The sequence below is a fragment of the Carex rostrata genome, chromosome 26 (assembly GCF_964058835.1).
Source record: "Carex rostrata chromosome 26, lpCarRost1.2, whole genome shotgun sequence".
NCBI classification, from domain to species: domain Eukaryota; kingdom Viridiplantae; phylum Streptophyta; class Magnoliopsida; order Poales; family Cyperaceae; genus Carex; species Carex rostrata.
Genome location: NC_135943.1, coordinates 6207756 through 6222554, shown reverse-complemented (window position 1 = coordinate 6222554; position 14799 = coordinate 6207756). Strand labels below are relative to the sequence as shown.

Here is a 14799-nt window from a genome sequence, read left to right as displayed (position 1 = left end):
CCAAAGGCACCTAGAGGGAGGTGAATAGGGCATTTTCAAAAAATTTAATCTAAGTTAAATTATCTAGCGTGTCTATAAGTTATTCTCGGCGGAAACTCGAATAAATTAAATCTAAACTAAAATATAAAATAAATAAAGTAAATAGTAGAGTTTAGAGACACTTGACACGAGAGATGTTTACAGAGTTCGGCACTAACGCCTACGTCTTCGGGGCTTCGCGACCTTCTTGATGGGGCGCCTTTCTTTACCCAATGAGAAAAGAATACAAGGTGGAACCGGTGAGCTCTTACAAAGCTTGGAAAGTCACGTGGCCCGAGAACGGAAATGGCTCAAGAGCACTAAAGGCTCTAATACAAGAGAAGTGAGCACTCAAGGCTCTAGGGTTTGTATGAAGAAAAGATCTCTCACAAATCACTCGAGTTCTTACAATGGATTGAGTATGGAGTAGATTTTCGGTCGTTGAATGAGTATTGAAGTTTCAAGATCAAGCAACCAAGGTAGCTCTCTATTTGAGTTTAGAATAAGATGTTTGACGGCTGGAGCACACACAAAAAAACTAGCATTGACTTCTATATAAAGGGAGAGAAGTAAATCTAGGTTTATTCTTGTTTCCAAATCTGACGTCTGTCTTTGAAGGCCTAAAAAAATTGTCGATCCGAACAAAGAGGCATTTTAGACTTTTAGAAATGCATTTTTAAGATAGTATACACATTTTAGAAACGCATGAGGCATTGTACCTATCTTAAAAATTAGTAAAAAAATTCTAAAAATATATAAAATTTCATCTCCATACACATTTTAGTATAAATATTATGTTGAACGGTTCGGGTCGACAATTTGGACTTTGAAAACAAAGATATAAAATATGATGATGTATACAAAAGATGAGGCATTGAAACCCTCCTCTACACACACACACACATTTTTTTTATAATTACCCGATCGGGTAACGGGTACGAAATAGGCTTTATTCGTACCCTTACCCGTTTGGATAATTAAAAATTTTTTTTACCCGTATCCAATAAGTTTACGAAAATAAATTTTATCCATACCCGTCTTATCGAATACGGTATGGACTAAACGAATAAAAGAGTGCTTGTCACGACCTCGCCGTCGAGATGGGGATCGTGACAAGAGAGGCACCCTCGCATCCATCCATCGTTCTGTCAACCTACGTCGCAAAAATAACAAACAAAAACAATATGGAGTTAGCTACAAAGTTCAGTAACTGGTTATTTAACAACGCGCTTCTCTATAATTGACTTAATTAAACAACAATTCAAACAGACTGTATTAATTCACACGAATTAACATCAAATTATGCCTGCATATTTAATGATGATAGTACCTGAGTCTAGGTTATCAGTAAAACAAGTCACACAGTATTCACACTTTTGAAATGTCTGCCATAGACAATTCCCACATTCACAGTACACACAATCTCATCAGTTCAATCAAATTCGAATCTCAGACCCGCTATTCCGTTAAATATGCCCTCATAATCCAATAACCAGTTCAATCATCCAATTCAACCATACAAATCAAAAATACATATTATAGAGAAGTCTAGTTACCTGATAGCGATCGATCCAGAAATCCCAATCAAACTGCAACGACTATTCAGAATCAACGCGACGTATGATCAAAATTCTAATCAAACATACAATCAAATAACAATCGGTATCAAAATAATTATCAAATATTTTTTTTTTGTTATGAATAAAAATTTATGGATGTCCATGCATGTTGCAACTCTTTTGAACAATTACTTGAAAACTTCTCTTTAAAGAAATATGTTTCTCTTCCACATTTATCAATAGAGTTAATACTAGATGGCTTGTAATTTACATTTTCTAGCCTATAAATAGAGGTTTTGTATGGATGTATTACACACAACAAAAAGCATATGAATAAAGCATAGCCATCTTTATACAATCTCAATATCTTGTTTATTATTCTTTTACTTTATTTTATAACAAGTTATCGGCACGAGAGCTCTTGAAGATCTGAGGTAAATTTCTAATATATTTTAATTTTAATATCATAATACTTCTAGTTAGAAATTGTCATAAGATAACAATGTAAAAAATAATAATAATAATAATAATAATAATGAAGTCATCAATTGTCTTTTATATTACATTTTCAATTCTGTTTTTTTTTTATGTTATGATTTTATTTTGAATTAAACATAAATTCCAAATGGCCTGAAGACCAATTTGGTAAGGTTGAGATAATATTGAGAATTTATCTCAAATTAAAAATCAATTGGTTCATTATGCCGAAGCCATATGATAATTATAAATTTACAATTTTATCAAATGGCCCAAAGTCATTTACTTATAAATTTTATAATGTGCAATTTTAGATTTGACTCATATTTTAAAAAAAAATGTGCATTATTTTTTTTATATAACAGTTTTAAATCAATTCATTTATATCCTTTAATTTTTTTTATTTTTTTATTTTGATACACGTATTTAATTCACATCTACAATTTTAAATTTTATATTGTTCAAAAATTAACATACAAGCAATTTGATTTTTCTACATAAATTTCTGATTTTAATCTTAAATATTATTAACAAAAATCAGATACAATAGGATATATATATTTTTTTTCTTTCAATAAGTTTAATCTTTTAGTACTTAATGTTATTTAATTTATTTTATATTTTTGTGATAGTATCATTATGTCGAATCTTGCGAAACTTGAATTTGTGGCTCTTGACATTACTGGAAAAAATTACTTATCATGGGTGTTAGATGCTGAAATCCATTTAGATGCAAATGGTCTTGGAGAAACAATCAAAAAAGATAATACAACCACTAATCAAGACAAGGCCAAAGCAATGATCTTTCTTCGTCACCATCTCCATGAAGGATTGAAAGCTGAATATCTTACGGTAAAAGACCCACTTACTTTATGGAATAATTTAAAAGAAAGATATGATCACCAGAAAACTGTGATTCTCCCAAAAGCTCGTTATGAATGGATGCATTTGAGATTACAAGATTTTAAAACAGTAAGTGAGTTTAACTCAGCAATGTTTAGAATTAGTTCTCAGCTAAAATTATGTGGAGAAAATATTACTGATCAAGATATGTTGGAAAAAACATTCTCCACTTTTCATGCATCCAATATACTCTTACAACAACAATATCGTGAAAAAGGTTTCAAGAAATATTCTGAACTGATTTCTTGTCTTCTTGTGGCTGAACAAAATAACGAGCTTTTGATGAAAAATCATGAATCCCGTCCAACTGGTTCTGCTTCATTCCCTGAAGTGAATGTAGCAATGCATAACAATTCTGGACAATTTCAAGGACGTGGACGTGGTAATGGCCGTGGGCGTGGTCGAGGTCATGGCCGAGGCCGCGGTCAAGGTTATTATCGTGGTGATCATTCTAAAAACATATCTTTCCACCAGAAGTGGAAAAATAATGAAGAAAAAACTGGGAAAGAAAAAAGTGGGCATAATAACGTACAAGAGAATTCATGCTATCGTTGTGGTGGTAAAGGTCATTGGTCACGTACCTGTCGTACGCCAAAGCATCTTGTTGACCTATATCAAGCATCACTAAAGAATAAGAATAAAAAGATCGAAACAAATCTTGTTTGTGATGACAATTTCGATAATAGCGAACTTGATGTTACTCATTTGGATGTTGCTGATTTTTTTGAAGAAAATAAGAACTAATCACTTTATTAGTGATGATGGGATATCAAATAAATAAATTAATAAATTTTTATTTTTGTTGTTTTCTTAGTGATGATGGATATAAAATAATAATAATAATATTTTGTAGTTGTTGGAGTATCTGTAATAAAATGTTATCTATTTTTTTTATATTGATTTTTTTTTTTTTGGTTTTGTTTCCATAAAGGATGAATACATCTTTGGTTAACAACAACAACAATAATGAAGATATATGTCTCGTCGACAGTGCAACAACTCATACTATTCTTAAAGATACAAAATACTTCTCTTATTTACTAATGCACGAAGCCAATGTTAGTACTATTTCTGGTAGTACAAATTTGATAGAAGGCTCCGGAAGAGCTACATTGTTGTTGCATGGAGGAACACAACTTTATATTGATGATGCATTATATTCTTCTAAGTCTCAAATAAATTTATTAAGTTTTAAGGATATCCGTCGAAATGGATACCATGTTGAGACAACTAATGAAGAAAATATTGAATATCTTTATATTACTCGCAAAATCTCAGATAAAAAATGCATATTGGAAAAATTATCTATGTTATCCTCCGGTTTGTATTACACATATATTAGTGCAATTGAAGCACATATTATTGTGAACCAGAAGTTTACAAATAAGAATATGTTTATAGTTTGGCATGACCGGTTGGGCCATCCCGGATCAATAATGATGCGAAAAATAATAGAGAATTCATGTGGACATTCATTAAAGAACCAGAAAATTCTTCAATCTAATGAATTGTCATGTGCTGCGTGTTCTCAAGGAAAGTTAATTATTCGACCATCACTAGCGAAAATACAAAATGAATCTCTTACATTTCTAGAACGTATACAGGGTGATATTTGTGGACCAATACACCCATCATGTGGACCATTTAGATATTTTATGGTTTTAATTGATGCATCAACAAGATGGTCACATGTAAGTTTATTATCAACTCGCAACCTGGCGTTTGCGAGATTACTTGCTCAATTAATTCAATTAAGAGCACATTTTCCTGATTATCCAATTAAGAAAATACGTCTAGACAATGCTGGTGAATTTACTTCTCAAATATTCAATGATTATTGTATGTCTATTGGAATTGATGTTGAACATCCTGTAGCTCATGTTCATACACAAAATGGACTTGCAGAGTCATTCATAAAGAGATTACAATTAATTGCAAGACCATTACTTATGAGGTCTAAACTTCCAATATCTTGTTGGGGACATGCTATTTTGCATGCAGCAACACTAATTCGCATCAGGCCAACTAGTTATAATAAAACTTCCCCTTTACAATTAGTGTTTGGTCACATACCTAATATTTCCCATATAAGAATTTTTGGATGTGCGGTATATGTTCCGATTGCTCCACCACAACGCACTAAAATGGGACCTCAAAGAAGGTTGGGAATTTATGTTGGATTTGAATCTCCATCTATAATAAAGTATTTAGAACCAATGACAGGAGATTTATTCACGGCTAGGTTTGCCGATTGTCATTTTGATGAATCAATATTCCCAACCTTAGGGGGAGAAAACAATCAGCTGGGAAAAAATATTAGTTGGAATGAATTATCATTGTCTCATTTTGATCCTCGTACTAAAGAATGTGAACTAAATGTTCAAAAGATAATTCATTTACAAAGATTAGCTAACCAATTGCCAGACGCATTTACAGACTCAAAGAAAGTGACCAAATCACATGTACCAGCTGCTAATGCTCCAATAAAAGTTGATGTCCCTGTTGGACAAACTAATGAAATTATGACACGCATGAAGCGTGGAAGACCAATCGGTTCCAAAGATAAAAATCCTCGAAAAAGAAAAGGAGCAAAGAATGGTCAAGTCGAGGATATGATAATTTCAGATAAAACTCCAGAAGAGAATCAAATTCTAAGTAATATTGGTGTTCCAGCAGAAACTAAGGTATCTGAAATTCATGAAAATGAAGAGATCTCTATAAATTATATCATGAATGGAATAAAATGGAACCGAGATGAAATTGATGTCAATGATATTTTTGCATATAATATAGCGCTAAATATAATAAATATTGAGGATCATGACCCGAAGTCTATTAAAGAATGTCGACAAGGAAATAATTGGCCAAAATGGAAAGGTGCAATTGAGGCAGAATTAAACTCTTTGGAAAAACGAAAAGTATTTGGGCCTGTAGTTCCAATACCTGAAGGTGTAAAACCAGTAGGATATAAATGGGTATTTACGCGAAAACAAAATGAGAAAGGTGAAATTGTAAGATATAAAGCACGGCTTGTCGCCCAAGGTTTTTCGCAAAGACCTGGAATTGATTATGAACAAACCTACTCACCTGTGGTGGATGCAACAACTTTTCGATACTTAATTAGTCTGGCAGTACATGAAGGACTCGATTTGCGCCTAATGGATGTTGTTACAGCCTATTTATATGGCTCTCTTGATAATGATATTTATATGAAAATCCCTGAAGGATTTAAGATGCCTGAAGCATGCGATTTAGGTTCTCGAGAACATTATTCAATCAAATTGAATAAATCTTTATATGGATTAAAGCAATCTGGACGCATGTGGTATAACCGTCTCAGTGAATATTTATTAAAACATGGATATAAAAATGATACGATTTGTCCATGTATTTTCATGAAAAGATCAGGAAATGAGTTTGTTATAATTGCAGTTTATGTTGATGATCTAAATATCATTGAAACTCCAGAAGAGCTTCTGAAAGCAGTAAATTGCTTAAAGAAAGAATTTGAGATGAAAGATCTTGGAAAGACGAAGTTTTGTCTTGGATTACAAATTGAATATTTGAAAAGTGGTATTTTTGTCTATCAAGAAAATTATGTTGCAAGAGTGCTGAAACGATTTTATATGGACAAATCACATCCATTGAGCACTCCGATGGTTGTACGATCATTAGATGTGAATAAAGACCCTTTTAGACCTCGAGAGAATGATGAAGAACTACTTGGTCCTGAAGTACCATATCTTAGTGCAATAGGAGCACTTATGTATCTTGCTGGACATACAAGGCCTGATATATCATTTGCTGTAAATTTATTAGCAAGATATAGTTCTTCTCCCACACGAAGACATTGGAATGGAATTAAACATATATTTCACTACCTCCGAGGTACAATGGATATGGGTTTGTTTTTTTTCAAATGTATCCAAATCTGATTTAATTGGTTATGCAGATGCTGGATATTTGTCTGATCCACATAATGGTCGATCTCAAACAGGCTATTTGTTTACATGTGGTGGAACAGCTATTTCGTGGCGATCTGTGAAACAAACTATAACAGCCACATCTTCTAATCATGCAGAAATTTTAGCAATACATGAAGCAAGCCGAGAATGTGTTTGGTTAAGATCTGTGATTCAACACATTCGTCAGACATGTGGCTTGTCTTCTAGAAAAATGATCCCGACGATCATATATAAAGATAATACTGCATGTATTGCTCAATTAAAGGAAGGATACATTAAAGGAGATAGAACAAAACACATTTCACCAAAATTCTTTTTTACCCATGATCTTCAGAAGGATAATGTCATTAATGTTCATCAAATCCGTTCAAGTGAGAACCTAGCAGACCTATTCACCAAGGCGCTTCCTACTGGGATATTTGAAAAGCTGGTCCGCAATATTGCTATTCGTCGATTTAAAGATCTTTATTAATGTTGTCATGAGGGGGAGTTAAATACGCATTACATTTTCCTTAACCATGGTTTTTCCCACTGGGTTTTCCTGGTAAGGTTGTAATTGTGTATTAAGAAGAATAATGTACTCTTTTTCCTTCACTAGGTTTTTATCCCATAGGGTTTTTCCTAGTAAGGTTTTAATGAGGCATATTCTTATGTAATGGACATCCAAGGGAAAGTGTTATGAATAAAATATTTATGGATGTCGATGCATGTTACAACTCTTTTGAGCAATTACTTGAAAACTTCTCTTTAAAGAAATATGTTTCTCTCCCACATTTATCAATAGAGTTAATACTAGATGGCTTGTAATTTACATTTTCTAGCCTATAAATAGAGGTTTTGTATGGATGTATTACACACAACAAAAAGCATATGAATAAAGCATATGAATAAAGCATAGCCATCTTTATACAATCTCAATATCTTGTTTATTATTCTTTTACTTTATTTTATAACATTTTTTTATCATTTTTCATAGATTTCTCTCAATTTTCTTTTCTTTTTATTTTCGGGTTCTTTTTTTTTTTTTCCCTCCATGAACGGAATCAGGAGAGAGAGAGGGAGACTTGTTTATATGGTCAAAAGATTGGAGTGGAGGGGTTATCATGAGCCGCGTGGCAAGGAGTGCCACGTTGGCTTTATATTTTATTTTGGATATTTACACTTTAAACCTTCACATTTTCAAATATTGCAAACAAGTCAAAACAAAAATTAGAATATTCGTAAAAATACCGGGTGTTATAGTGCCATCGACACCTCTAGTAATAAATTAGGAGAAAAGGTAACGTCCCCCTTCTATCAATCCCCGGAAAATCCCCGGTTGTTTTGGATAAGCTTTTAACTGCCTTTTAACGGTTGATCCGTCTACCTTCCTTTATAACCCCAATTTATCTCTTCTACGAAAACGAATATTTCCCGTCACTCTCTCCGATCCTGGACCTAGGCTCGATCGATTAAATTTCTTGATACTCCCTATCTACGCCTCGATCCTTCGATCGATCAATAATCAATCGCCATTGCTCCGATAGAACCATGGCGACGGAGGAGGTGACAAGGCAATTGCTCTGGCGATGGAGGCGACTGAGGATAAAGCAAAGAGATCAATGGTGGGAGTCAGTGCTCCTCCTCCTCCCATGGACAAGAAAGCAAAGTGAACTCGGTATCTGCTGAATTTACTGCGCAAAGGTCTAGAAATGGACGGGAATCGGAAAACTGGTGCCTCCGACGTCACTGTCGCAGATGTGGCCAGGAATCGGAAACATGATTTTGTGCATTTATCCTCCTCAATCACTCCCTCCGACGCCTTCCTCTGGTAACTCCTCTCTTTCTCCTTAAGTCGTTAGCTTCCTCTCTCGCAGCACAACTATTTGTTGAAATGCCCCAGAGAGATATGGTACACATCTCCTGAGATCCGTGGCACATTTACAAATTGAGACAATTTTAAATTTGGATTTCTTTCAAATAAAATAGCATGGTCAGTTAAAAGGAGTGCTGCTATTTTACTTCAATCATAGCAAATTAGTAATTACAATCCCAATTGCGTTTGCAGTTCTGATTATCTGCCAAGATCTACATTTTACTTCGATCAATGGAGCAAGATCCAAACTCCAACTGATGAAGTGGTTGAGCCTTATGACACCCTTGCGTCTACTATATAAGGTTTGATTTGAGAATTACTCTCAATAATAGCTTGCGATTATTAATTATTTTTCCTATTATATATTTTTGTTCCTTAATATGTTTGTAATTACTTGAGCAAATCATACTGACGAAGCAACAATTTAGCTCTCAAATAACCTTGAGCAACAGTTTAAATTTTGGCTGATACATGTTGTTACAGTTTCTGTCAACTATAAGAGTATGCAATGCTGTAGATCTTTGTATTTGTATGAAACTTGAAACCGGTATCATTCTGTACCAGTGCCTATACTCAGTTTTGTTACAATCCATTGTTCTTGGGTTTAATTTGCAAAATGACCTAAGTTAAAAATTTGCACATGTCAGAGGTAATAAAATGCATAATAGTGCTTGTTTTTTTATCAATAGGGGAGGAGATGATAAATCAAGCAACAGGAGGTGAAACGTCTTCCTGGTTGCAAGATAAAGTACAACATTTATTATACAGCTACTAACATGGTAATATGGTTTTCTTTAGGTTCAATGATTTACTGACTAACTTAACTATTTTTTTTGTTTTGCGTCATACAAATGTTAAAATTGATATGTCAAATTCGATATAATCTTACCAAATAAAATTATTTCTCATGTCTGCAGTAGTATATATAGTATGTTCGGAGCACTTTATAAACATGTGCAAGTTCAAGGAATCAACATGCGCAAGTTCAAGGAAGATGTCAGGAGATGTAAAAAGTGTATGGGTTTATAGAATTTGTGTATTATGTTTATAGAATTTCTTGATGGCTATCTGGAGGTGATGGTGGTGATGCCAGAGGGGCGGAAGTGTATCACCTTCATCGGTCACTCCATCTTAGAATCAAAGAGGGAGAAAATTTGAAAACATTTATGTTTTATAAGTAGTGTTATGTTATACTTCATGTTTGCTTTGATTTGTATGAAATGTTATGTTTGGTGGAAAACATTTATGTTATTTATTGGTAATTTATTTTGTTTAGTGATAAGAATGATGTCTCATTGGTAGATCTAATAGCATGTGTGTTTTGAGATTAGTTGTTATGTTTCCAGTATTCAACAACACTTTCTATAGAGTGATATGATAAGATGTACATAATTCAAAACAATTAAAAGTAGTATCTATATGCAAATTTTAAAAAAAAATTGGAAAAATATTAAAATTTGAATTTTTTTTAGCGGTTTACAGTATTCAACGAAATTGTCTACAGAGTTATGTGATCATGTTTACAGAATTCAAAATAATTAAAAGTAGTATATAGAAGGAGATTTGAAAAAAAAAATTGGAAAAAAAAATTTGAATTTTTTGTTTACCGGTTTACAGGATCAAATGAAACTATTTACAGAGTTATGTGATAAGGTTTACAGAATTCAAAATAATTAAAAGTAGTATTTAGAAGAAAATTTGAAAAAAAAAAATCGATTTTTTTTTACATTTAAAAAAAAAAATTTTGAAAAAAATTAAAATTTGAATTTTTTTGTTTACCGGTTTACAGGATTCAACGAAACTATCCACAGAGTTATGTGATAAGGTTTATAGAATTTAAAATAATTGAAAGTAGCATCTAGAAGGATATTTGAAAAAAAAAGTTGAAAAAAAGTTTTGAAATTTTTTTTTTGAAGTTTATGTTTTATGTTGATAGGATTCGTTGAATTAGTTTACAGAATTTAGTATTGAAGTTTACCGAATTTGCTCCATTAGTTTACAGGATCTTTGAAAATATCTGGGGGATTTTTGGAGGACTGGAGTTGGGGGATCTTTGAAAGGTAACGTCCCCCGGGCTACAGTCCTCCGAAAATCCCCGTGTATAAAAGCCTTCCCTTTTTAGCTTAGTTCTGACGCGCTTTCAACTGCCATAATTTCAATTGCCATAATTTCAATTGCCATAATTTCAAGTACAATATGTATGTTCACAGGATAATATGTGTATTTTTACAGGATAATATGTGTATGTTTACAGGATAATATGTGTATGTTTACATGATACTATGTGTATGTTCACAGGATAATATGTGTATGTTTACAGGATAATATGTGTACGTTGACATGATACTATGTGTATGTTCACAGGATAATATGTGTACGTTTACAGGATAATATGTGTATGTTCACAGGATAATATGTGTATGTTCACAGGATAATATGTGTATGTTTACAGGATACTATGTGTATCTAGAAGGAGATTTGAAAAAAAAATTTGAAACAAAAATTCGAATTCTTTTTTACATTTTAAAAAAATAAAATTTGAAAAATAAAATAAAATATTGAAAAAAATTTAAAAATTGAATTTTTTTTTACCGGTTTATAGGATTAAATGAAACTATTTACAGAGTTATGTAGTAAGGTTTACAAAATTCAAAATAATTAAAAATAGTATCACAAAATAATTTTGAAAAAAGTTTTGAAAAAAAAAATTTGAAAAAAAAATTTGAAAAAAATTTTGAAATAAAATTTCGAATAAAAATTTTGAAAATAAATTTTGGAAAATAAAAATTCCGAATAAAAAGTTCGAATATAAAGTTTTGAAAAAAAAAATTTGAAAAGAAATTTGAAAAAAAAAATCGAATATTTTTTACATATTTTTGTTTACAAAGTTTTAATGTAGTCATGGTTAGTTTTTAGTTTTAAAAAGTTGTTAGAGATCTTCTAAATGTGGTCCTGGCTAAAGGTTTAAAAGTGGTCCCAATCAAAGTAGTTAAAGTGGTTAAAGTGGTGGTTAAAGTGGTAGTTAAAGTGGAAGTTATTGGAGACCACACAGAATTGAAAGTTTTATGTTGACATAATTTGTTGAATTAGTTTACAGGATTTAGCATTGATGTTTACAGGATTTAGTATTGATGTTTACAGAATTAGTTGGGGGATTTTTGGGGGACTGGAGTTGGGGGACTGTTAGCTGCTTCCATAAATTAGATCAAATAGCTTATCATTTTTTCTTTATTAAAAAATAGATTAAAAAGCTCTTCCATTATATAAAAAACGACTTATACTGAGGAAATCTTCCGTTGTCATGGAATTGTACATGATGGATTTGACGAGCTAGGAACCCCACTTTTTTTATTTGTAGGAACCCATTTGTATGGAAATAATTATGGGAATATAATGAATGAGTGTTCGGTTGTACCGTGAGAATAAATTTGTGAAATCCTAGTTTCTTTCTAAAATAATTGATATCAACAAAATAATTATAATATAATAATTATTACATAACAAAATAAGAAAAAACAATTAAATTTATTTAAAAAACATTTATAAACAAACAAACATATAAAATATGTAATTATAAAAAAAACAGCATTTAAAATATGTAATTACAAAAATTAAAAAATAAACAAACATTTCAAATATGTAATTAAAAAATAAGAAAAGAACAATTAAAAACATTTACAAAAAATAAACATTTACAAAAATAAGAAAATAAGAAAACTAACAAACAATTAAAGTATGTAATTACAAAAATAAGAAAACAAACAAACATTTATAATATGTATTTAAAAAAATAAGAAAACAACAATTAGAAACATTTACAAAATTCTAAACATTTACAAAATTTACAAAAAATAAACATTTATAAACAAACAAACATTTAAAAATATGTAATTAAAAAATAAGGAAACAATAATTAAAAACATTTAAAAACATTTAAAAAAAAACATTTATAAACAAGCATTTAATGTAATATATAGCATACATTTTTTTGCTTTAATATCATGAAAATTATTAGAGCACTAGACCAGAGCATAAAAATTAGGAAAAATTGGTTATTTGTCACTCCAAAACCTTTAAATTGTAAAAATGACACTTCAAACTTTATTAATTTGTAATTTTGTCACTTAAAATAATTAATAACTAAAATACCCTCCCTTCTAATGCCTTCTCTTCTTCTCCTGCCATGGCGAAAGGCAAGATGAAAAGTTTGGCCATGGCAGAATGAAACTAGAGAACTTATTTCATAATTGGACAACAAACTAGAATGAAACTCAAAGAGTAACCGGATCTGATAACATTTAAACCATACACCTAATAGACCCACATCAGATGGCGTCAAAATACAGGAGAAAAGAAAGTCATCAGAAAATAATCAAATGGAAAGGTGTGATGATTTTGTACAGAATATAATCAAAGGAGGGTGTGATGAAATTTGTAGTTGAAAAAGGCACCTCAGAACTTCCATCGCATTAGAGTTACTATTCTAGCACTAGTACTCGGCCTTTCTATATTTGGATCAAAAGACTCTCTAATACTATTCACATTCCTTGCTGTTATTTTTGCATATTTTGTTGCCAGGCAGATGAATGCTTTCTCATATGAATATTTAACAACAGTTGGAAACAAATGTATGTTCTAAGTTCTAACCAATCAGATTAAATAGAATAAGTAGTAATTTTCGCCATGGCAGGAAAAGTAGGGAAGGCAGGAGAAGAATGGAGGATATTTTAGTTATTAATTATTTTGAGTGGCAAAATTACAAAAAATAATGAAGTTTGGAGTAGCATTTATACAATTTCAAATTTCGGAATGACATTTTTATAATTTAAAGATTTTGTAGTAAGTAATAAATTGTACTGAAGCATATATATTGTGGTAATTAAATAGTTGACATTAAGACGTATGACTTTTATACTTTGGAATATACGTAATTACAAAAAAAAAAAATCTGGATCGGATCAATAATTCAGTCCCACAATTAAAAATCAAATGAGTGACTGGTTCTTTAAATAGTACATAAATGATAGATAAAATTGAAGATAAATGAAAGAGAGCCACGTGGGGTGGAGGCAGTAAAAGAAAAAGATAGAGGGTGGACTCCAGCAAGAGAGAAAATTGGGTAGAAAAAAAATGAAGTTTGAGGTCCGTTTTTTAGCCCACTAAATTGTATTGAAAATGAAATGAATGGATGTAACTTATGAGAATATTTTGGGAAAAAAATTGACAGCCAAACGCTTAGATGGATTTATAATCCAATCTGATTCAAACTCATCAAAATTCTCAGTGGGAATTGACAGCTGAACAGGCTCTTACACAAGGATAGAGGTGTCAATGATACTCTTTTAACTGTTTACCTGACCGGTACCGTATTTGATAAGACGGACATGGGTAAAGTTTTTTTCGTTTGCTTATTGAATATGGGTATAGGTAAGAATTTTTTCTTGTTAACTAAACAGGTAAGGATATGGGTAAAAACTATTTCGTACCCATTAATTATATAAAATATAATAATATGAAAATGTTTGAGCAATAATTAGTGAGTACTTTTATTATTTATTGTATTGTTTTTGTTGTAAAAAAAATTAAACATATTACTTTTATTTGCATGTCTTGTTTTTTTAATTAAATAATTGAATTTGTCAAAAGATATATTTTGTTTTTTAATTCTCTTTTTTTGTAAAAAATACAATGTAGTTAAAATTGATTGCACATTTATTTTTACTTTTTATTAGTAATGTCATTGTATATGTGCGAAATATACGAGTTTAAATGTTTTATTTATAAACTATAATAAAACTAATTATTATACTAGTATTATTTGTTATTCACCCGCTACAGTTTTGTTACCCAATAATTTTAACGGGTAAGGGTAGGGTAAAGTAAGGTCAATTTTTAATGAATAAGAATAAGGTAAGGATAAAATCATTCTTAGTGGATATGGATATGGATATGAAAATGATTTCATCCTATTCGTATCATACCCATTGACACCCCTACACAAGGAATCTGACAAAGAGGAAAG

The 14799-nt window shown here is 31.2% G+C and overlaps 1 protein-coding gene across 1 annotated transcript; it reads left to right on the top strand.

Moving 5' to 3' along the window:
• Positions 1-2693: 2693 nt before the first annotated feature.
• LOC144544271 (uncharacterized) lies at positions 2694-3701 on the top strand. The gene has a single exon (XM_078292730.1). The coding sequence runs from the start codon at positions 2694-2696 to the stop codon at positions 3699-3701; it is 1008 nt and encodes a 335-aa protein (XP_078148856.1).
• Positions 3702-14799: the final 11098 nt, after the last annotated feature.

What these genes read in the sequence shown, in the direction of transcription:
- LOC144544271 (XM_078292730.1), top strand. Translation starts at nt 2,694, where the DNA reads ATGTCGAATCTTGCGAAACTTGAATTTGTGGCTCTTGACATTACTGGA.